This window comes from Salmo trutta, chromosome 9 (genome assembly GCF_901001165.1).
Source record: "Salmo trutta chromosome 9, fSalTru1.1, whole genome shotgun sequence".
Classification (NCBI taxonomy): domain Eukaryota; kingdom Metazoa; phylum Chordata; class Actinopteri; order Salmoniformes; family Salmonidae; genus Salmo; species Salmo trutta.
Window position 1 is genome coordinate 39030410 of NC_042965.1, and position 26397 is coordinate 39056806.

At 43.7% G+C, this 26397-nt stretch overlaps 1 protein-coding gene and 1 pseudogene across 1 annotated transcript in view; one reads left to right on the forward strand and one right to left on the reverse strand.

The window, feature by feature from the left end:
* The window catches only part of LOC115200521 (sushi domain-containing protein 2), a 45416-nt gene extending 35952 nt beyond the window's left edge, over window positions 1–9464 (reverse strand). The window contains exons 1-3 of the mRNA XM_029763646.1: window positions 9281–9464; window positions 7828–7887; window positions 7605–7749 (exon numbers count right to left, since the gene is read on the reverse strand). Coding sequence (XP_029619506.1) covers window positions 7605–7749; window positions 7828–7887; window positions 9281–9419 — 344 coding nt within the window. The 5' untranslated portion in view covers window positions 9420–9464. The remainder of the gene's footprint in view (window positions 1–7604; window positions 7750–7827; window positions 7888–9280) is intronic.
* A 543-nt stretch (window positions 9465–10007) lies between these two features.
* LOC115199664 (zinc-binding protein A33-like) lies at window positions 10008–21804 on the forward strand (annotated as a pseudogene).
* The last annotated feature ends 4593 nt before the right edge of the window (window positions 21805–26397 follow it).

Sequence of the window (26397 nt, forward strand, 5' to 3'; positions counted from 1 at the left end):
TTCACCCCTGAACCTGCAACACAACATGGTTACTGTTAGGATTCATCCCTGAACCTGCAACACAACACCATGGTTACTGTTAGGATTCATCCCTGAACCTGCAACACAACACAACATGGTTACTGTTAGGATTCACCCCTGAACCTGCAACACAACATGGTTACTGTTAGGATTCATCCCTGAACCTGCAACACAACAACATGGTTACTGTTAGGATTCATCCCTGAACCTGCAACACAACATGGTTACTGTTAGGATTCACCCCTGAACCTGCAACACAACATGGTTACTGTTAGGATTCATCCCTGAACCTGCAACACAACATGGTTACTGTTAGGATTCACCCCTGAACCTGCAACACAACATGGTTACTGTTAGGATTCACCCCTGAACCTGCAACACAACAACATGGTTACTGTTAGGATTCACCCCTGAACCTGCAACACAACATGGTTACTGTTAGGATTCACCCCTGAACCTGCAACACAACAACATGGTTACTGTTAGGATTCACCCCTGAACCTGCAACACAACATGGTTACTGTTAGGATTCATCCCTGAACCTGCAACACAACAACATGGTTACTGTTAGGATTCACCCCTGAACCTGCAACACAACATGGTTACTGTTAGGATTCACCCCTGAACCTGCAACACAACAACATGGTTACTGTTAGTATTCATCCCTGAACCTGCAACACAACAACATGGTTACTGTTAGGATTCACCCCTAAACCTGCAACACAACATGGTTACTGTTAGGATTCACCCCTGAACCTGCAACACAACATGGTTACTGTTTGGATTCACCCCTGAACCTGCAACACAACATGGTTACTGTTAGGATTCATCCCTGAACCTGCAACACAACACCATGGTTACTGTTAGGATTCACCCCTGAACCTGCAACACAACATGGTTACTGTTAGGATTCACCCCTGAACCTGCAACACAACATGGTTACTGTTAGGATTCACCCCTGAACCTGCAACACAACAACCTGGGTACTGTTAGGATTCATCCCTGAACCTGCAACACAACATGGTTACTGTTAGGATTCACCCCTGAACCTGCAACACAACACAACATGGTTACTGTTAGGATTCACCCCTGAACCTGCAAGACAACATGGTTACTGTTAGGATTCACCCCTGAACCTGCAACACAACAACATGGTTACTGTTAGGATTCACCCCTGAACCTGCAACACAACATGGTTACTGTTAGGATTCACCCCTGAACCTGCAACACAACAACATGGTTACTGTTAGGATTCACCCCTGAACCTGCAACACAACATGGTTACTGTTAGGATTCACCCCTGAACCTGCAACACAACAACATGGTTACTGTTAGGATTCACCCCTGAACCTGCAACACAACATGGTTACTGTTAGGATTCATCCCTGAACCTGCAACACAACAACATGGTTACTGTTAGGATTCACCCCTGAACCTGCAACACAACATGGTTACTGTTAGGATTCACCCCTGAACCTGCAACACAACAACATGGTTACTGTTAGTATTCATCCCTGAACCTGCAACACAACAACATGGTTACTGTTAGGATTCACCCCTAAACCTGCAACACAACATGGTTACTGTTAGGATTCACCCCTGAACCTGCAACACAACATGGTTACTGTTTGGATTCACCCCTGAACCTGCAACACAACATGGTTACTGTTAGGATTCATCCCTGAACCTGCAACACAACACCATGGTTACTGTTAGGATTCACCCCTGAACCTGCAACACAACAACATGGTTACTGTTAGGATTCATCCCTGAACCTGCAACACAACATGGTTACTGTTAGGATTCATCCCTGAACCTGCAACACAACATGGTTACTGTTAGGATTCACCCCTGAACCTGCAACACAACATGGTTACTGTTAGGATTCACCCCTGAACCTGCAACACAACATGGTTACTGTTAGGATTCACCCCTGAACCTGCAACACAACAACCTGGGTACTGTTAGGATTCATCCCTGAACCTGCAACACAACATGGTTACTGTTAGGATTCACCCCTGAACCTGCAACACAACACAACATGGTTACTGTTAGGATTCACCCCTGAACCTGCAAGACAACATGGTTACTGTTAGGATTCACCCCTGAACCTGCAACACAACAACATGGTTACTGTTAGGATTCACCCCTGAACCTGCAACACAACATGGTTACTGTTAGGATTCATCCCTGAACCTGCAACACAACATGGTTACTGTTAGGATTCATCCCTGAACCTGCAACACAACATGGTTACTGTTAGGATTCACCCCTGAACCTGCAACACAACATGGTTACTGTTAGGATTCACCCCTGAACCTGCAACACAACATGGTTACTGTTAGGATTCATCCCTGAACCTGCAACACAACACCATGGTTACTGTTAGGATTCATCCCTGAACCTGCAACACAACACAACATGGTTACTGTTAGGATTCACCCCTGAACCTGCAACACAACATGGTTACTGTTAGGATTCATCCCTGAACCTGCAACACAACATGGTTACTGTTAGGATTCATCCCTGAACCTGCAACACAACATGGTTACTGTTAGGATTCACCCCTGAACCTGCAACACAACATGGTTACTGTTAGGATTCACCCCTGAACCTGCAACACAACATGGTTACTGTTAGGATTCATCCCTGAACCTGCAACACAACACCATGGTTACTGTTAGGATTCATCCCTGAACCTGCAACACAACACAACATGGTTACTGTTAGGATTCACCCCTGAACCTGCAACACAACATGGTTACTGTTAGGATTCATCCCTGAACCTGCAACACAACACCATGGTTACTGTTAGGATTCACCCCTGAACCTGCAACACAACATGGTTACTGTTAGGATTCACCCCTGAACCTGCAACACAACAACATGGTTACTGTTAGGATTCACCCCTGAACCTGCAACACAACATGGTTACTGTTAGGATTCATCCCTGAACCTGCAACACAACAACATGGTTACTGTTAGGATTCACCCCTGAACCTGCAACACAACATGGTTACTGTTAGGATTCACCCCTGAACCTGCAACACAACAACATGGTTACTGTTAGTATTCATCCCTGAACCTGCAACACAACAACATGGTTACTGTTAGGATTCACCCCTAAACCTGCAACACAACATGGTTACTGTTAGGATTCACCCCTGAACCTGCAACACAACATGGTTACTGTTTGGATTCACCCCTGAACCTGCAACACAACATGGTTACTGTTAGGATTCATCCCTGAACCTGCAACACAACACCATGGTTACTGTTAGGATTCACCCCTGAACCTGCAACACAACATGGTTACTGTTAGGATTCACCCCTGAACCTGCAACACAACATGGTTACTGTTAGGATTCACCCCTGAACCTGCAACACAACAACCTGGGTACTGTTAGGATTCATCCCTGAACCTGCAACACAACATGGTTACTGTTAGGATTCACCCCTGAACCTGCAACACAACACAACATGGTTACTGTTAGGATTCACCCCTGAACCTGCAAGACAACATGGTTACTGTTAGGATTCACCCCTGAACCTGCAACACAACAACATGGTTACTGTTAGGATTCACCCCTGAACCTGCAACACAACATGGTTACTGTTAGGATTCACCCCTGAACCTGCAACACAACAACATGGTTACTGTTAGGATTCACCCCTGAACCTGCAACACAACATGGTTACTGTTAGGATTCACCCCTGAACCTGCAACACAACAACATGGTTACTGTTAGGATTCACCCCTGAACCTGCAACACAACATGGTTACTGTTAGGATTCATCCCTGAACCTGCAACACAACAACATGGTTACTGTTAGGATTCACCCCTGAACCTGCAACACAACATGGTTACTGTTAGGATTCACCCCTGAACCTGCAACACAACAACATGGTTACTGTTAGTATTCATCCCTGAACCTGCAACACAACAACATGGTTACTGTTAGGATTCACCCCTAAACCTGCAACACAACATGGTTACTGTTAGGATTCACCCCTGAACCTGCAACACAACATGGTTACTGTTTGGATTCACCCCTGAACCTGCAACACAACATGGTTACTGTTAGGATTCATCCCTGAACCTGCAACACAACACCATGGTTACTGTTAGGATTCACCCCTGAACCTGCAACACAACAACATGGTTACTGTTAGGATTCATCCCTGAACCTGCAACACAACATGGTTACTGTTAGGATTCATCCCTGAACCTGCAACACAACATGGTTACTGTTAGGATTCACCCCTGAACCTGCAACACAACATGGTTACTGTTAGGATTCACCCCTGAACCTGCAACACAACATGGTTACTGTTAGGATTCACCCCTGAACCTGCAACACAACAACCTGGGTACTGTTAGGATTCATCCCTGAACCTGCAACACAACATGGTTACTGTTAGGATTCACCCCTGAACCTGCAACACAACACAACATGGTTACTGTTAGGATTCACCCCTGAACCTGCAAGACAACATGGTTACTGTTAGGATTCACCCCTGAACCTGCAACACAACAACATGGTTACTGTTAGGATTCACCCCTGAACCTGCAACACAACATGGTTACTGTTAGGATTCATCCCTGAACCTGCAACACAACATGGTTACTGTTAGGATTCATCCCTGAACCTGCAACACAACATGGTTACTGTTAGGATTCACCCCTGAACCTGCAACACAACATGGTTACTGTTAGGATTCACCCCTGAACCTGCAACACAACATGGTTACTGTTAGGATTCATCCCTGAACCTGCAACACAACACCATGGTTACTGTTAGGATTCATCCCTGAACCTGCAACACAACACAACATGGTTACTGTTAGGATTCACCCCTGAACCTGCAACACAACATGGTTACTGTTAGGATTCATCCCTGAACCTGCAACACAACAACATGGTTACTGTTAGGATTCACCCCTGAACCTGCAACACAACATGGTTACTGTTAGGATTCACCCCTGAACCTGCAACACAACAACATGGTTACTGTTAGGATTCACCCCTGAACCTGCAACACAACATGGTTACTGTTAGGATTCATCCCTGAACCTGCAACACAACAACATGGTTACTGTTAGGATTCACCCCTGAACCTGCAACACAACATGGTTACTGTTAGGATTCACCCCTGAACCTGCAACACAACAACATGGTTACTGTTAGGATTCATCCCTGAACCTGCAACACAACAACATGGTTACTGTTAGGATTCATCCTTGAACCTGCAACACAACACCATGGTTACTGTTAGGATTCACCCCTGAACCTGCAACACAACAACATGGTTACTGTTAGGATTCACCCCTGAACCTGCAACACAACATGGTTACTGTTAGGATTCATCCCTGAACCTGCAACACAACATGGTTACTGTTAGGATTCATCCCTGAACCTGCAACACAACATGGTTACTGTTAGGATTCACCCCTGAACCTTCAACACAACATGGTTACTGTTAGGAGTCACCCCTGAACCTGCAACACAACATGGTTACTGTTAGGATTCATCCCTGAACCTGCAACACAACACCATGGTTACTGTTAGGATTCACCCCTGAACCTGCAACACAACAACATGGTTACTGTTAGGATTCACCCCTGAACCTGCAACACAACATGGTTACTGTTAGGATTCATCCCTGAACCTGCAACACAACATGGTTACTGTTAGGATTCATCCCTGAACCTGCAACACAACATGGTTACTGTTAGGATTCATCCCTGAACCTGCAACACAACATGGTTACTGTTAGGATTCATCCCTGAACCTGCAACACAACATGGTTACTGTTAGGATTCACCCCTGAACCTGCAACACAACATGGTTACTGTTAGGATTCATCCCTGAACCTGCAACACAACACCATGGTTACTGTTAGGATTCATCCCTGAACCTGCAACACAACATGGTTACTGTTAGGATTCACCCCTGAACCTGCAACACAACATGGTTACTGTTAGGATTCACCCCTGAACCTGCAACACAACATGGTTACTGTTAGGATTCATCCCTGAACCTGCAACACAACATGGTTACTGATAGGATTCAACATCATAACAACACATATAGAGCTACAGTAAGGAAAGATGAGGTTGCCCCTGGTAGAAACTGATTTACAGTAAGGAAGGATAGGGTTGCCCCTGGTAGAAACTGATTTACAGTAAGGAAAGATGAGGTTGCCCCTGATAGAAACTGATTCACAGTAAGGAAAGATGAGGTTCCCCCTGATAGAAACGGATTTACAGTAAGGAAGGATAAGGTTGCCCCTGGTAGAAACTGATTCACAGTAAGGAAGGATGAGGTTGTCCCTGATAGAAACTGATTCACAGTAAGGAAAGATGAGGTTGCCCCTGATAGAAACTGATTTACAGTAAGGAAAGATGAGGTTGCCCCTGATAGAAACTGATTCACAGTAAGGAAGGATGAGGTTGCCCCTGGTAGAAACTGATTTACAGTAAGGATGAGGTTGCCCCTGGTAGAAACTGATTCACAGTAAGGAAGGATGAGGTTGCCCCTGGTAGAAACTGATTTACAGTAAGGAAGGATGAGGTTGCCCCTGGTAGAAACTTATTTACAGTAAGGAAGGATAAGGTTGCCCCTGGTAGGAACTGATTCACAGTAAGGAAGGATAAGGTTGCCCCTGGTAGAAACTGATTTACAGTAAGGAAGGATGAGGTTGCCCCTGGTAGAAACTGATTTCCAGTAAGGAAGGATGAGGTTGCCCCTGGTAGTAACTGATTTACAGTAAGGAAGGATAAGTTTGCCCCTGGTAAAAACTGATTTACAGTAAGGATGAGGTTGCCCCTGGTAGAAACTGATTTACAGTAAGTATGAGGTTGCCCCTGGTAGAAACTGATTTACAGTAAGGAAGGATGAGGTTGCCCCTGGTAGTAACTGATTTACAGTAAGGAAGGATAAGTTTGCCCCTGGTAAAAACTGATTTACAGTAAGGATGAGGTTGCCCCTGGTAGAAACTGATTTACAGTAAGGATGAGGTTGCCCCTGGTAGTAACTGATTTACAGTAAGGAAGGATAAGTTTGCCCCTGGTAGAAACTGATTTACAGTAAGGATAAGGTTGCCCTGTGTAGAAACTGATTTACAGTAAGGATGAGGTTGCCCCTGGTAGAAACTGATTTACAGTAAGGATGAGGTTGCCCCTGGTAGAAACTGATTTACAGTAAGAATGAGGTTGCCCCTGGTAAAAACTGATTTACAGTAAGGATGAGGTTGCCCCTGGTAGAAACTGATTTAAAGTAAGGTCAGTTTTCACTTCATCCTAATGGTTACAGTTAGGAGTTGGAGAAGATTAGCTGTTTACAGACTAAACTAATTGGTATCTTTCAAGATATTGACGTTATAGGGTCCAACCACAGAGTTGAGTTAAAGATTTAAGATCCCAGTGCTAACCCATGATATATCTCAAACATGTCAATGTGTGTTACAAAGATCACTACAGCTAGACTCTACATAGATGTTTACCTCCCACAATTATCTCAAGACCAGACCGCTCTGTTGTTGTGTAAGAGAGAATGTGTGTGTGTGTGACCCACACCTACCTGCAGGTGAGCTGCTCTTGCTTGCTTGGATAGAAGGTAGCATTGAGGATAGAGAAGACACTTCCACCCATCATGGTTCCTGAGTAAGGGGAGATCTGGAGACAGTACTGCCTGTAGTCTCCACAGCAGGTCAGAAGGGATACACATGTAGCATGACATGAACACGTCCCCCGTGTTTCACCACACTGTCCATCACATGATTGACCTGAAGAAAGATACACACATGTAGCATGACATGAACACGTCCCCCGTGTTTCACCACACTGTCCATCACATGATTGACCTGAAGATAAATATTTTTATCTTACTCAAAGTTAACTATTTTGTTTGACAGATTTAAAAAAAAAAAAGTTTTACATTCAAAACTATGGTAACAATTACAGTAATTGGTATCGTAATCTTATTAATCTTGGTTAACCCAGAACTAAAACTTTGCGTAATTTGGTCAGCTGTGTGACTTCTTATAAGCAAATGAAATGTATAAAGTACACAGAACTAAAATATAAACGCAACATGTAAAGTGTTTGTCCATTGTTTCATGAGCTGAAATAAAAGATCCCAGAAATGTTTCATATGCACAATAATCTAATTTCTATAAGATGTGCATAAATTTATTTACATCCCTGTTAGTGAGCATTTCTCATTTGCCCAGATAATCCATCTACCTGACAGGTGTGGCATATCAAGAAGCTGATTAAACAGCCTCATCCTTAAACAGGTGCACCTTGTGCTGGGAACAATAAAATGGCACTCTAAAAGGTGCAGTTTTGTCACACAACAATGCCACAGATGTCTCAAGTTGAGGGAGCGTGCAATTGGATTGTCCCCCAGAGCTGTTACCAGAGAATGTAATGTTAATTTCTCTACCATAAGCCGCCTCCAAAGTCAGTTTAGGAAATTTGGCAGTACGTCTAACCGGCCTCACAACCGCAGACCACACATATGGCGTCGTGTGGGCGAGCGGTTTGCTGATGTCAACGTTGTGAACAGATGATGGCGGTGGGGTTATGGTATGGACAGGCATAAGCTATGGACAACGAACACAATTGCATTTTATCAATGGCAATTTGAAAGCACAGAAATATTGTGACGAAATCCTGAGGCCCATTGTGAGGCCCATTTTTTTAAAGGTATCTGTGACCAACAGATGCATATCTGTATTCCCAGTCATGTGAAATCCATAGATTAGGGCCTAACGAATGTATTTAAATTGACTGATTTCCTCATATGACATGTAACTCAGTAAAATCTTTGAAATTGTTGCATTTATATTTTTGTTCAGTGTATTTTCAGGTAATTATAAATAATGTTTCTGGACTAGTAAATTATATGTTAAAAAAATGGATTGTAATGACATACTCAACAGGCTTTATGGTAAATGAACAATCTAAGCAGTTTTCATATGCAAAATAATACAATAGTAAGACAATAGCCCTATCTGATACTGTTAAATAAGTAGTTCTGTTATCTCCTGAACATAAATACATAAAGTGCTCTGGTAATGAATCTACTGTTTACATTACATTCACAACACTGTTATTGACCATCCAGATTTGTTGGACTCTGTATTTGCCTTGTTATGAGCTTTTAAACCAGTAATAATGTATCTACTTGACAGAATTAAAAGTATTCTTAAACTGTTATTTACATCTTTAACTTGAAAAATGACAACTTACCAGTTATTTCGGAAATGCATACAAGTATAACTGCTAAGAGCAAGATGCTCTGTCTCCACTTGAACCTCATAGTAGACAGCTGTCCTACATTCTTTCCTGTGTTCATTTGTATCAGCACAATGTTATGACGATGTGGCATTGAACAAGTTCTGCAGTTGCGGTTGTTGTGAAAGTAACAAAGGTCTTTCCGATAATGAATATTTCGCTCCAGGCATGTGGGTCATTCAGTTATTATTTAACAGAATACGGCTCCGACACATTTTTACTTCTAGTAGAGAATGTATCGCTCTTCAGGGTAATCTGTTGCTCTTTTAGACAATAGCATTTTGCAGAAAAAGTCATATTTAAATAGATTAAGTAGCCTTGGAATTACAGTTCGATAACTGTATCTTTTTCCTGCAACATTACAGCGCTTTCAACAGTCTCGTTCAATAAACTGAAAGGCTCATTTTACAGCCCCGTAATCTAGCAGGTCAGCCAGTTGGCTCTCAGTATGTATTGAAATAAGTTTTTCAGTCGTTTTCTAGTATTATTTGGTTGGGATTTCGTTCCTGGCTGTCGCTGAGACGAGTCATGTATATATGTAGGTCGTGCATGATGGTGTCGCGGAACAGAATGCTACAGCTTCATAACACCGTTTTTATGTGGCTAACCAGCTGCTGTAGCTTACAAAAATGTATATTTTGTACACGATTATCGCTTCATTAGTTTGCTTTTTGTTTTTGAAATGGATGAAAAAGAGGAGGTATTGCACGGACTTGAAAAGACTGGATGGTAAAACAGCTCTCATCACTAGTAAAGCCCAAGCGAATCTCAGAAATGAAAATGAACTAGGTTAGCGAGCTATTCTTCTTTTGTCATATCATAGCGGTCCGCAAACAATCGTTTAAGTGCATGCCGCCACCTACTGTGCTGGAATGTACGATCAATCAGGATCTTCCCAATTCTGTACTACCATGAAAATACAATTAAAACCTAATAAATCCCTACTAACTTCTACCACACCCTCCCCCAAAACCCCTTCCCCAACCCCATTAAACTGTATCTATGTCATGCTGTAACTGTATCTATGTCATGCTGTAACTGTATCTATGTCATGCTGTAACTGTATCTATGTCATGCTGTAACCGTATCTATGTCATGCTGTAACCGTATCTATGTCATGCTGTAACTGTATCTATGTCATGCTGTAACCGTATCTATGTCATGCTGTAACCATATCTATGTCATGCTGTAACCGTATCTATGTCATGCTGTAACTGTATCTATGTCATGCTGTAACTGTATCTATGTCATGCTGTAACTGTATCTATGTCATGCTGTAACTGTATCTATGTCATGCTGTAACACTCCACCCTTAGTAACATCTGTGGGCTTCCACACACCACACATCCATGAGCGTCAGATTTCTGAACAGACCTTGAAACCATGACAGGTCCATCAGAAACACCAGCCCCGACATTAGATCCACTTACTAACGGATCAGCCATGGAAGCTCCATCACTGTAGTTCCTCCAATCTGTCTTACAGCCTCTGCATACGATTCAAGAACTTTAAACAGGTCAACATTCACAAGGCTGCGGGGCCAGACGGATTACCAGGACGTGTGCTCCGGGCATGTGCTGACCAACTGGCAGGTGTCTTCACTGACATTTTTGACATGTCCCTGATTGAGTCTGTAATACCAACATGTTTCAAGCAGACCACCATAGTCCCTGTGCCCAAGAACACTAAGGTAACCTGCCTAAATGACTACAGACCCGTAGCACTCATGTCCGTTGCCATGAAGTGCTTTGAAATCCTAATAATGGCTCACATTAACACCATTATCCCAGAAACCCTAGACCCACTCCAATTTGCATACCGCCCAAACAGATCCACAGATGATGCAATCTCTATTGCACTCCACACTGCCTTTTCCCACCTGGACAAAAAGAACACCTACGTGAGGATGCAATTCATTGACTACAGCTCAGCGTTCAACACCATAGTGCCCTCAAAGCTCATCACTAAGCTAAGGACCCTGGGACTAAACACCTCCTTCTGCAACTGGATCCTGGACTTCCTGAAGGGCCACCCCCAGGTGGTAAGGGTAGGTAGCAACACATCTGCCACGCTGATCTTCAACACTGGAGCCCCTCAGGGGTGCATGCTAAGTCCCTCCTGTACTCCCTGTGACTGCACGGCCAGGCACGACTCCAACACCATCATTAAGTGATAGGCCTGATCACCGACAACGACAAGACAGCCTATAGGAAGGAGGTCAGAGACCTGGCCAGGTGGTGCCAGAATAACAACCTCTCCCTCAACGTAATCAAGACAAAGGAGATGATTGTGGACTACAGGGAAAGGAGGACCGAGCACGCCCCCATTCTCATCGACGGGGCTGTAGTGGAGCAGGTTGAGAGCTTCAAGTTCCTTGGTGTCCACATCACCAACAACCTAGAATGCTCCAAACACACCAAGACAGTTGTGAAGAGGGCACGACAAAACCTATTCCCCCTCAGGAGACTGAAAAGATTTGGCATGGGTCCTCAGATCCTCAAAAGGTTCTCCCTCCCACACTCTCACTCCCTCCCACACTCTCCCTCCCTCTCTCTCCCTCCCTCCCTCTCTCTCTCTCTCTCCTCCCTCTCTCTCTCCCTCTCTCTCCTCCCTCCCTCCCACACTCTCTCTCTCCCTCCATCTCTCCCTCTCCCTCTCTCCTCCCTCCCTCCCACACTCTCTCCCTCCCTCTCTCTCTCTCCTCTCTCTCTCTATCTCCTCCCTCCCTCCCTCTCTCTCCTCCCTCCCTCCCTGTCTCTCCTCCCTCCCTCTCCTCCCTCCCTCCCACACTCTCTCCCTCCCTCCCTCCCTCCCTCTCCTCTCTCCCTCTCTCTCCTCCCTCCCACACTACCTCCCTCTCTCTCCTCCCTCCCTCTCTCTCCTCTCTCCCTCCCTCTCTCCCTCCCTCTCTCTCTCCTCCCTCCCTCTCTCTCCACCCTCCCACACTCTCTCTCCTCTCTCTCCCTCCCTCCCTCCCTCCCTCTCTCTCCTCCCTCTCTCTCCCTCCCACACTCTCTCTCCCTCTCTCTCCCTCCCTCTCTCTCCCTCTCTCCCTCCCTCTCTCCCTCCCACCCTCTCTCCCTCTCCCTCTCTCCTCTCCCTCCCTCTCTCAGAGCAGCTGGATCTACTCCTACTCCATCCTGTTTCGTATGCTGATGCCGTGTGACACGGGCGTTCAGACCATGGTGTACTGCACCGTGTGGGACGAGGCCGCCAAGCACAGCGGGGGATACTTCACTGACTACCGGCTCGTCAGTGAAGTAGGCCACATACAACAAAATGTTTCAATACTCCAAGAAACAGCTGGTATCCACAGAGACAGATCAGAGGGGAGTTTGAGAAGCTTCACCAGTTCCTGAGAGAGGAAGAGGAGGCCAGACTGGCAGCACTGGGGGAGGAGGAGGAGAAGGGGAAGACGATTGCCAGAGAGATGAAGAACATTCAGGACCAGATCTCTTCTCTCACAGAAAGCATCACTGCTGTGAAACAAGAATTCCTGAAACGAGAGGTGCCATTTCTCAAGAGCTACAAACACACCCAGACATTCTCCAGAGCCCAGTACACACTGCCGGATCCACAGCTGGTCTCAGGAGCACTGATAGATGTGGCCAAATACCTGAGCAACCTGCAGTTCAGAGTCTGGGAGAATATGCAGGGGATTGTCAAATACACTCCTGTGATTCTGGACCCCAACACTGCTTCCCGCTGGCTCTCTCTGTCTGATGATCTGACCAGTGTGAGACATTTAGGCAAAAGGCAGCAGCTCCCTGACAACCCAGAGAGGAACACCATTTGCATCACAGTTCTGGGCTCTGAGGGGTTCAGCTCAGGAAAGCTCAGCTGGGAGGTGGAGGTGGGGGCCCACCCTCACTGGTATACAGGTGTGGCCAAGGAGCCGATCAACAGGCAGGAGGAAGTACAATATTTTAACCCAGAGTTTGGAGTCTGGTCTTTAAAGCTGAACAGGGGTCAGTATAAAACAGGAATAGGTGGGACCCTCACTCTGAAGAGGAGACCCCTGAGGATCAGAGTACAGCTGGACTATGACAGGGGAGAGGTGTCCTTCTACGATACCAAAGACATGACACACATCTATACTTTCAGAAATACATTTACTGAGAGACTCTACCCATTCTTCTCTAATGGAAAGGTTAGTGATGATGACAACACTGGTATATAGATCTGCCAATCAATGGTGTCTCTAACAGTAAAGTAATCTCAGTGAGGTGTGCGTGTGTGTGTGTGTGTGTGTGTGTGTGTGTGTGTGTGTGTGTGTGTGTGTGTGTGTGTGTGTGTGTGTGTGTGTGTGTGTGAGATTAGAGCTTTGGTTTCTAATGAATATGAATCATTCTGATAAGGTGACTGTTGATAATAAACAGTCACCTTATATTTGGGGTAATATACACTCTGTTCTCAGAGAGATTAAACTCATCTGTATCCAAAGAATCAGAGTGATGTCATTAGGTTGTGACTCATCTATACCCAGAGAATCAGAGTGATGACTTTATGTTGTGACTCATCTATACCCAGAGAATCAGAGTGAGGACTTTATGTTGTGACTCATCTATACCCAGAGAGTCAGAGTGATGTCGTTAGGTTGTGACTCATCTATACCCAGAGAGACAGATTGATGTTGTTAGGTTGTGACTCATCTATACCCAGAGAATCAGAGTGATGTCGTTAGGTTGTGACTCATCTATACCCAGAGAATCAGAGTGATGTCGTTAGGTTGTGACTCATCTATACCCAGAGAGTCAGAGTGATGTCGTTAGGTTGTGACTCATCTATACCCAGAGAATCAGAGGGATGTCATTAGGTTGTGTCTCATCTATACCCAGAGAATCAGAGTGATGTCGTTAGGTTGTGACTCATCTATACCCAGAGAATCACAGTGATGTTGTTAGGTTGTGACTCATCTATACCCAGAGAATCAGAGTGATGTCGTTAGGTTGTGACTCATCTATACCCAGAGAATCAGAGTGATGTCGTTAGGTTGTGACTCAGCTGTATCCAGAGAATCAGAGTGACGTTGTTAGGTTGTGACTCAGCTGTATCCAGAGAGTCAGAGTGATGTCGTTAGGTTGTGACTCATCTATACCCAGAGAGTCAGAGGGATGTCGTTAGGTTGTGACTCAGCTGTATCCAGAGAGTCAGAGTGATGTCGTTAGGTTGTGACTCATCTATACCCAGAGAGTCAGAGTGATGTCGTTAGGTTGTGACTCAGCTGTATCCAGAGAGTCAGAGTGATGTCGTTAGGTTGTGACTCATCTATACCCAGAGAGTCAGAGTGATGTCGTTAGGTTGTGACAGCTGTATCCAGAGAGTCAGAGTGATGTCGTTAGGTTGTGACTCATCTATACCCAGAGAATCAGAGTGATGTCGTTAGGTTGTGACTCATCTATACCCAGAGAGTCAGAGTGATGTCGTTAGGTTGTGACTCAGCTGTCTCCAGAGAATCAGAGTGATGTTGTTAGGTTGTGACTCATCTATACCCAGAAAATCAGAGTGATGTCGTTAGGATGTGACTCATCTATACCCAAAGAATCAGAGTGATGTCGTTAGGTTGTGACTCATCTATACCCAGGGAATCAGAGTGATGTTGTTAGGTTGTGACTCATCTATACCCAGAGAGTCAGAGTGATGTCGTTAGGTTGTGACTCATCTATACCCAGAGAATCAGAGTGATGTCGTTAGGTTGTGACTCATCTATACCCAGAGAGTCAGAGTGATGTCGTTAGGTTGTGACTCATCTATACCCAGAGAATCAGAGTGATGTTGTTAGGTTGTGTCTCATCTATACCCAGAGAATCAGAGTGATGTCGTTAGGTTGTGACTCATCTATACCCAAAGAATCAGAGTGATGTCATTAGGTTGTGACTCATCTATACCCAGAGAATCAGAGTGATGTCGTTAGGTTGTGACTCATCTATACCCAGAGAATCAGAGTGATGTCGTTAGGTTGTGACTCATCTATACCCAGAGAATCAGAGTGATGTCGTTAGGTTGTGACTCATCTATACCCAGAGAATCAGAGTGATGTTGTTAGGTTGTGACTCAGCTGTATCCAGAGAATCAGAGTGATGTTGTTAGGTTGTGACTCAGCTGTATCCAGAGAATCAGAGTGATGTCGTTAGGTTGTGACTCAGCTGTATGCAGAGTCAGAGTGATGTCATTAGGTTGTGACTCAGCTGTCATGCTAGGGGTTTTTGTACTGCTGGGTCTCTGTCATCTGACTGTTTCCTATGGGAATTCATGCAGTGATAAAGGTCTGTTTAATAATTATACCGAATTATGACTTAAGAGGACAAAAGTCAATTATACATTTTGTTAAAGTTTAACTATGAGACTGTAATATAATACAGTATGTGTGTTTATAGTCAGATGATGTCATTTTTTTGTATTTTTTTTTTTAATCTTTATTTTAACAGGGAAAACAGACTGAGACCTGGATCTCTTTTACGGCTGTGCCCTGTGTAAACATGTTGACATATACAGTTTTAGGCATACAGACAAGAACATTTCAAACATACAAAACAAAGACACAATTCAACAGAAACAATCACAGATAACATCATATTGATCCTCCATAACATATTTAAAATGGGCAAGGGACACCAGAGTGTCTAACTTAAGTTGGATCTGCAGTTTGTTCCATAAATAAGGCGCAAAGGAACTAAAGGCAGTCCTACCCAACTCTGTGGAGACCGCAGGAGTCTCTAATGTAATCCACATCTGTGATCTGGTTTTAAAATGAGTATATCTATTAGAAATTAGTGATGATATATATGGAGGTAGTTTTAAAAGAAGTGCTTTATAAATAAACAAGAGAGCATGTTGCTCTCGCCTCACAGATAGAGAGGCCCAACACACATGTTGATAAAGGATACAGTGATGAGTTTTGTAACTATCACGCGTGATAAACCTGAGTGCACAATGGTAAATAGCATCCAGTGGTTTTTATGTGTTTGCCGATGCATGCATATAGATAATATCACCATAATCTAAAACGGACATAAGTAGCCTGCACAATTTGTTTTCTATTTACGGAGGACAGACAAGCCCTGTTTCTATAAAGGAACCCTATCTTGAATTTGAGCTTTTTTCCCAATTCAGTAACATGTTTTTTAAAAGAAAGGCTATCATCTAACCATACCCCTAAATATTTATATGCAGAGACCTGTTTGATTTGAGTACCATCCAAGCTAGTGATTACAAAAGTGTTTCTAACTGAGAGTTTAGACCTAGAAAAAAACATGACATTTGTTTTCTTAGCGTTTAAAACAAGTTTAAGCTGTAAAAGAGACCCCTGTAGTATCCTAAAATCAGACTCCAACTGCATTAAAGCTTGGTCCGCTGTTGGAGCAATAGAGTACATCACTGTGTCATCTGCATATAAATGGAATTTACAATATCTGACATCATCACCAATGTTGTTTATATAAAGTGAGAACAATAGTGGGCCAATTATTGAACCCTTAGGGACCCCTTTAAGTAACTGTAAGGAGTCAGACTTGACCCCGTCGACCATGACGGCCTGAGTTCTATCTTTAAGATAGTCATAAAACCATCGGCAGGCATCCGTGCCCACTCCTATAGATGACAGCTTACTCAAAAGGATAGCATGGTCTACAGTGTCAAAAGCTTTTGACAAATCTACAAACAACGCAGCACAGTGCTTTCTATCATCTAAGGCATTTGCAATATCATTTACAACAAGCATAGTGGCCGATGTGGTACTGTGTTTAGATCTAAAACCAGATTGATCGGTGCTAAGAATACTGTTAGCAGAAAGAAAAGACTGTAACTGTTTGTTGACTATAGATTCTAGGATCTTTGCCAGACAAGGGAGCCTAGAGATGGGTCGATAGTTATCCAAATCACTACCGTCACCTCCCTTATGTAATGGCAGAACAAAAGCTGCTTTCCACACCTTAGGGATAATTCCTGTGCTTAATGTTAGATTAAAAATGTGTGTCACTGAACCAGCAATGATAGGTGCAGCACACTTAAGTAAGAACGGGTCTAAATTGTCAGCGCCTAAGGATTTCTTAGTATCAATGGCACACAGGGCAGCTAGAACCTCTGCTTCGGTTATTTTCTGGAAACTAAAAACAGGGTTACCATTTTTCAGAGTAACGGTTGAAAAGCAAGACGAAAAATCAACTAGCTGGCCAGTGCCACAATGGCCACTTTTCCTTTCAAATAAAAAACCAGCAGAGATGAAATGCTTATTAAAAGCATCACAAATATCATTTTTTTTCACTTAGGATACAGGAATCTGAGGTAATTTGCTTAGGAAGAGAAAGAGCAGAATTCCCCCGTTTCAGTGAATTAACGGTTTTCCAGAATTTTGCAGGATCTCCTGCAGAATCTGTCATAGCATTAAGGAAGTAATTTGATTTTGCCTTTTTGACAGCTGCAGTACATTTATTTCTCAATTGCCTAAAAAACAGCCAATCAGCTGAAGTACCTGTTTTCCTCGCCAAGGCCCAGGCCCGATTCTTTTGCAGGAAAAGACCTGACAATTCAGGAGAGAACCAAGAACTGGTTCGGTTTCTTACTCTGTGTTTCTTAAGCGGGGCATGTTTATCAGACATAGAGGTAACAATAGAAGAGAAAAAAGCAAGGTCCAGAAAGCAGCAAGTGGATAAAAACTCAGAGCGATATAAGTCAAGGGTAAAAGCTTGCTGTGAGAAATGTTTATAATTTCTCTTAGAGATTATACAGGGATCAGAGTGTTTCAGCCTGGTATCTCTAATACAAGCAATAGGGCAGTGGTCACTGATATCATTTGCAAAACCCCCACTGGCTGTGTATTTATGGGGGGTATTTGTTAGAATAATGTCTAGTAGAGTAGATTTTACTGGGTTCTTAAAGTTGGGACGGGTTGGTTTAGTTATCAGCTGAGTTAGATTTAGCTCAGTACAAATGTCTTTTAATTTATCGGATACTGGTGAAAGCCAATCCAGGTTAAAATCTCCCAAAATCAGTAATTCAGAGTTTGCATAATTAGACAGTATATCAGATAATTTGCATAGAGTACAAGGAGGAGCTGAGGGGGGGCGATATACCCCTCCTAGAGTTAAACGAGCATTATTACCAAGTACCAAATTTAAAACTAGACATTCATATTGCTTTGGGACAGAGGTTGATATGGACACATAAACATTTAGGCAGCATTTTACATAAATCGCGATACCACCACCTCTACCAACTCTGTCAGCTCTATAAATATTGTACCCAATCAACTGAACATCTGAATCAGGCACAGAATCACACAGCCACGATTCAGATACAACCAATACGTCAACATTTGATTGTGAGACCAAAATTTCAATAAAGTCCAACTTTTGTATCAGGCTTCTAGCATTCAAATGAATTATTCCAATGCCATTGCTACAGGAATTCATATCAGATGGAGTATCCAAGGTAGCACCTGAAGCTGCACTGGATGAGCAATAAACCATTTTCGAGCTATTTACAGAGCTCAATTTTATGGGGACAAGATTACTACTAACAATACATCTCTGCATGTAAGTAGTATTCGCAATACGGTGATTGGACAATAATCTAGGAATTGCAGAAAGGTTGTTAACTGTAGTTTGTTCCATATTTGTAATTGAGGGACTAATTAATGAGACTGGGAGAGGAGCATTGAACGTAGTCTGATAGGGGAGCGTACAATCCCAAAAGTCAACCCCCGAAAATACACAACGTCAGGTATCAAAGGCTCTACATGAGGCAAGAGTAAGAGACATGTTGGTGGAGAGGATGCTGGAGCCATACCTGTTAAGATGTAAATTGTCCCGAAGAAATAGACCTGGTCGGTCTGTAAAAGCTGCAAAGTTATCCACAAATGGAATTCCCATCGTGCAGCAGTATCCCTTAAGCCAGGTGTGTAATTGGCGTATACGACTAAAAACCATATCCGTGTAGCGTGGGGATGGAAATGGACCGGAAACAACGCACTGCTTCCCAGATTCCAGCAGCGTATTTATCAATGTTTTAAAATCGTCTCTCAATTTCTCTGACTGCTGGAGTTTAATGTCATTAGACCCAACATGGACAATGACAGTTGAAGCGGCGGAGTGCTTGCTAATAAGTAGCGGTAGCATGGAATTTAGGTCAGGGATCCTAGCGCCAGGGTAGCAGGTCTCAGCTTTCCGGATGGAAACGTTTCGGACCATGGATGAACCCACCACGAGAACGGAATCTGTATCTGAGAGAGGAGCTGTGAGATCTGTGTTTGTAAAAGTTCTCTCCTGGTCTGGGCAAATTATTTCCTTTCATATATAAATGTTCTCTCTCCTGTTCTGGGCAAATGATTTCCTTTCATATTTTCTCTCATTCACTTTTGTTTGTTATTTCAAAGACCTTTTTGTTGAGGACGTTTTATATCATCCTCTGATTATATATTATCAGCTGTTAAGATATATTTTTTTATATTGGTTTTAAACTATTAAATCAATACATGGGTAGCCTAATCTGTATTTGCTATGCTAATCGCTATCAAATGTGACCTGTTCTGATTTGAATAATATTTAGGCGTTATATAACATGAATCATTTACTATAACATCAAACTACAGCATGTAGTCTAATGTATGAGTCTAATGTATAGGTCTAATGTATGGGTCTAATGTATGGGTCTAATGTATGGGTCTACTGTATGGGTCTAATGTATGCTGTTAGCCCAGTTACAATGTGACATGTAAAAAAATACAACTTTAAATATTAAATGTCAATATTATTTGCTAGTCTCTGTATCAGATTAACCATTCTGACTTGAATGAAACACATTTTTACTCTCGTCAATAAAAAGCCCATGAGGACGTCTCAATAAAGATTAAGAATCAAAGAGAAAGAGAAGTGTAACTTTATTTAAATTGTCATTTCATTTGTAACACCTTAACACATTTCTTTAAGTTAGAGAAACACATGTAGCATGTTGAAGTACAGATCAATAACCAGAAGAATTAGAGAAATCTAGGATAAATATATTCTACAGAAAAAACCAAACTGATACAAAGAGAACAAGTCAGGGAAAATATGAAGAGCCAACTGTAGAGACATGATTGAATAAGGTTTTTAAACAGAGAGACTAGGAAAATAGTTAAATACTACAGAGAGATACTAACTCAGTGTTGTCAGTGGAGGTGGTCTAGTCACTGGATGGATGGAGGGAGGGAGGGAAGGAGGGAGGGATGGATGGAGGGGTGGAGGGAGGGAAGGATGGAGAGGTGGAGGGAGGGAGGGGTGGAGGGAGGTATGGAGAGGTGGAGGGAGGGAGGGAGGGGTGGAGGGAGGGAGGGAGGGAGGGAGGGAGGGAGGGAGGGATGGATGGAGGGATGGATGGGATGGGTGGAGGGAGGGAGGGAGGGATGGATGGATGGATGGAGGGAGGGATGGAGGGAGGGAGGGAGGGATGGATGGACGGAGGGAGGGAGGGAGGGGTGGAGGGATGGAAGGATGGATAGAGGGAGGGAGGGAGGGGTGGATAGATGGATGGATGGAGGGAGGGAGGGGGGGATAGAAGAGTTTTATAAAGACCACAACACATCCTCTCTCTAACTCTGCAGTCCACACTAACACATATTTATATTACATCATATTTATCAACTGATTACTACACTGGAAGAAGCTTCAAGTCGCTTAAAGTTAGACATCAAAATGCAGTGATTGTTCTTTTTGTTAGCTAAAAGTAATGTAAAAGTCTAAGATATATTAATGTGTAAATTGTGTGATATTATATAACCTTGGGAAGTTGCAGGTACCTTCGTGGTTAGAGCATTGGGCCAGTAAGCATTGGGCCAGTTTGAATCCTGGAGCCGACAAGGTGAATGTGCCCTTGGGTAATAAACTTAACCCCAATTGCGCCAGGGTCGCCATTGATAATGGCTGGCCGTGACCCCACTCTTAGGGGGAGTTAGGATATGCCAAAAACACATTTCCAATTCGACTAACATATTCACCTACAGATGTAGATAGTGCACTTTGTATTTAGAGGTGTGAACGTTTCTAGTGTGTTCTTCCCTCTAATGTCTATTGTAGCTGATTACTAACAGTTTGCTTAAAGGGAAGTTACTTCAGCAGCCACAGTGATTTACTACCTGAGACTAATCTGACCCCTGATCAGCTAGTTGTGCTTTATTACATGTGAGAGTGACCTCTAGTGGCTGTACAATAGAACATTCTTTATGCCTCCTGGTGACAAAGTGTTGAGTAATGTTCCTCTCAAAATAGGTTGAATCATAACTTCCACTTAGGTCAAATTTTCACTTAGTCTCCCATTAACATCAATGCATGATGCACTCTCTCCACTGTAGAAAAGTAAGCCATTTTTAACATTCAGACCCATATAAAAGCATGCTATAGAATCTTCATTACATGTTCATCATCATCATCACCATCATCACCGTCATCACCACTGCCATCATCATCGTCATCATCACTGCCATCATCATCATCATCATAGCCTAATAGCCATATTCATCTACCTTTGATATCTATCATCTGGAGACAATAGTTGTCTGGTCTTTAAAAGCTCAGAGAATAGATAGAGGTTTAGTATTCCAACATTCAGTAGAAAATTACAAAGAGAAGAAGAGAAAGGACAAACACCTTGTGTCGTCGTGCAAAGAAATGCAAGCTAAGATACTAGTTAATAGTGGGTGTGTAGTACTGTATACTCCTCCATAAGATACTAGTTAATAGTGGGTGTGTAGTACTGTATACTCCTCCCTAAGATACTAGTTAATAGTGGGTGTGTAATACTGTATACTCCTCCCTAAGATACTAGTTAATAGTGGGTGTGTAGTACTGTATACTCCTCCCTAAGATACTAGTTAATAGTGGGTGTGTAGTACTGTATACTCCTCCCTAAGATACTAGTTAATAGTGGGTGTGTAGTACTGTATACTCCTCCCTAAGATACTAGTTAATAGTGGGTGTGTAGTACTGTATACTCCTCCCTAAGATACTAGTTAATAGTGGGTGTGTAGTACTGTATACTCCTCCCTAAGATACTAGTTAATAGTGGGTGTGTAGTACTGTATACTCCTCCCTAAGATACTAGTTAATAGTGGGTGTGTAGTACTGTATACTCCTCCCTAAGATACTAGTTAATAGTGGGTGTGTAGTACTGTATACTCCTCCCTAAGATACTAGTTAATAGTGGGTGTGTAGTACTGTATACTCCTCCCTAAGATACTAGTTAATAGTGGGTGTGTAGTACTGTATACTCCTCCCTAAGATACTAGTTAATAGTGGGTGTGTAGTACTGTATACTCCTCCCTAAGATACTAGTTAATAGTGGGTGTGTAGTACTGTATACTCCTCCCTAAGATACTAGTTAATAGTGGGTGTGTAGTACTGTATACTCCTCCCTAAGATACTAGTTAATAGTGGGTGTGTAGTACTGTATACTCCTCCCTAAGATACTAGTTAATAGTGGGTGTGTAGTACTGTATACTCCTCCCTAAGATACTAGTTAATAGTGGGTGTGTAGTACTGTATACTCCTCCCTAAGATACTAGTTAATAGTGGGTGTGTAGTACTGTATACTCCTCCCTAAGATACTAGTTAATAGTGGGTGTGTAGTACTGTATACTCCTCCCTAAGATACTAGTTAATAGTGGGTGTGTAGTACTGTATACTCCTCCCTAAGATACTAGTTAATAGTGGGTGTGTAGTACTGTATACTCCTCCCTAAGATACTAGTTAATAGTGGGTGTGTAATACTGTATACTCCTCCCTAAGATACTAGTTAATAGTGGGTGTGTAGTACTGTATACTCCTCCCTAAGATACTAGTTAATAGTGGGTGTGTAGTACTGTATACTCCTCCCTAAGATACTAGTTAATAGTGGGTGTGTAGTACTGTATACTCCTCCCTAAGATACTAGTTAATAGTGGGTGTGTAATACTGTATACTCCTCCCTAAGATACTAGTTAATAGTGGGTGTGTAGTACTGTATACTCCTCCCTAAGATACTAGTTAATAGTGGGTGTGTAATACTGTATACTCCTCCCTAAGATACTAGTTAATAGTGGGTGTGTAGTACTGTATACTCCTCCCTAAGATACTAGTTAATAGTGGGTGTGTAATACTGTATACTCCTCCCTAAGATACTAGTTAATAGTGGGTGTGTAATACTGTATACTCCTCCCTTTTGAAATATGCTTCTTCTTTTTCTATAGATGTTCAGTGCTAGTAAACACACGAAGAAGAACACAACACCACCTTTGAACATGCTGTTTTCTCTTGTTTTTCTTGGAGGGGGGAGGAGGAGGGGGTCACGTGTTTGGTTAGCTCGATCACTCAGGAACACTTCCAGGGACATATACAATGAAGCCTTCATCTTTCAACTACGGAACCTCCCTTAAAATCATAAATCAACAGAGTATGTAATCAAACATGAACCTGAGGGAGAAACTAAGTAAATGCACTTTATTAAACTAATCCAACAAAATAAATAAATAAATAGAAACCTGAGGACGAATCAACCGGGTGACTGCCTGACTGTCCAATGTGATGGCTTCGCTAAAATTTGCCTGCCCAATAGCGACAAGACACCTAAGGTAGCCAATCACAGGCAGGCATAACGACTATGTTGGGACGGCGTCAGGAGAAAACCTTACACCTATTCGTTAAAGAGAAATAGTCCTGTGTTGATGTCTCTTCAGAGAGCGACACATCCTCACTGCTAAAGTACATGTGTGTATGAAGCCATCTATAGTGTTTAAATCCATCTGTCCATCTCTGTTGGCCTTGGCACAAACACGGTGAGTACTGTTGGCCTTGGCACAAACATGGTGAGTACTGTTGGCCTTGGCACAAACACGGTGAGTACTGTTGGCCTTGGCACAAACATGGTGAGTACTGTTGGCTTTGGCACAAACACGGTGAGTACTGTTGGCCTTGGCACAAACACGGTGAGTACTGTTGGCCTTGGCACAAACACGGTGAGTACTGTTGGCCCTGGCACAAACACGGCGAGTACTGTTGGCCTTGGCACAAACACGGTGAGTACTGTTGGCCTTGGCACAAACACGGTGAGTACTGTTGGCCTTGGCACAAACACGGTGAGTACTGTTGGCCTTGGCACAAACACGGTGAGTACTGTTGGCCTTGGCACAAACACGGTGAGTACTGTTGGCCTTGGCACAAACACGGTGAGTACTGTTGGCCTTGGCACAAACACGGTGAGTACTGTTGGCCTTGGCACAAACACGGTGAGTACTGTTGGCCTTGGCACAAACACGGTGAGTACTGTTGGCCTTGGCACAAACACGGTGAGTACTGTTGGCCTTGGCACAAACACGGCGAGTACTGTTGGCCTTGGCACAAACACGGTGAGTACTGTTGGCCTTGGCACAAACACGGTGAGTACTGTTGGCCTTGGCACAAACACGGTGAGTACTGTTGGCCTTGGCACAAACACGGTGAGTACTGTTGGCCTTGGCACAAACACGGCGAGTACTGTTGGCCTTGGCACGAACACGGTGAGTACTGTTGGCCTTGGCACAAACACGGCGAGTACTGTTGGCCTTGGCACAAACACGGCGAGAACTGTTGGCCTTGGCACAAACACGGTGAGTACTGTTGGCCTTGGCACAAACACGGTGAGAACTGTTGGCCTTGGCACAAACACGGTGAGTACTGTTGGCCTTGGCACAAACACGGCGAGTACTGTTGGCCTTGGCACAAACACGGTGAGTACTGTTGGCCTTGGCACAAACACGGTGAGTACTGTTGGCCTTGGCACAAACACGGTGAGTACTGTTGGCCTTGGCACAAACACGGCGAGTACTGTTGGCCTTGGCACAAACACGGCGAGTACTGTTGGCCTTGGCACAAACACGGCGAGTACTGTTGGCCTTGGCACAAACACGGCGAGTACTGTTGGCCTTGGCACAAACACGGCGAGTACTGTTGGCCTTGGCACAAACACGGCGAGTACTGTTGGCCTTGGCACAAACACGGCGAGTACTGTTGGCCTTGGCACAAACACGGCGAGTACTGTTGGCCTTGGCACAAACACGGCGAGTACTGTTGGCCTTGGCACAAACACGGCGAGTACTGTTGGCCTTGGCACAAACACGGCGAGTACTGTTGGCCTTGGCACAAACACGGCGAGTACTGTTGGCCTTGGCACAAACACGGCGAGTACTGTTGGCCTTGGCACAAACACGGCGAGTACTGTTGGCCTTGGCACAAACACGGCGAGTACTGTTGGCCTTGGCACAAACACGGTGAGTACTGTTGGCCTTGGCACAAACACGGTGAGTACTGTTGGCCTTGGCACAAACACGGCGAGTACTGTTGGCCTTGGCACAAACACGGTGAGTACTGTTGGCCTTGGCACAAACACGGCGAGTACTGTTGGCCTTGGCACAAACACGGTGAGTACTGTTGGCCTTGGCACAAACACGGCGAGTACTGTTGGCCTTGGCACAAACACGGCGAGTACTGTTGGCCTTGGCACAAACACGGCGAGTACTGTTGGCCTTGGCACAAACACGGTGAGTACTGTTGGCCTTGGCACAAACACGGTGAGTACTGTTGGCCTTGGCACAAACACGGCGAGTAGTAGTAACAGATTTCAATAACACTAGATAGTAAGTCAATGAGGATGATATTACAAATGTGAAAAGATAATATACATAAAAAGCTCATTAAATCATAAGAAAAACAAGTCCTGGACTGACGGCAGAGGACTGAAAGGACTCCTGAAATAAAGCCTTCCTCTCCTAACTCACCTCTCTCTCATGTGAAATACCAACAACAGGGGCTCTCCTTCATACACACACCCCTCTGAATACCCTGTCAGACCTCAGTCACATCTCTCCACTCTAAAATGGGCAGCAACTACAGAGACCACAGGACAGAGAGTCAGGTGTATACAAAATAAACTCACACAGTCATACATGTGATCTCATGGCTAAAACACCTTCCATATGCAGACTGCAGAGTCCCACATCTCTCCAGTCCACACATCCAACAGCCTGCCTGTTACATCTCCATGAAGGTCCCCTCCACATATTAAATAGGCATCAGTGAAGACAGCCCTGG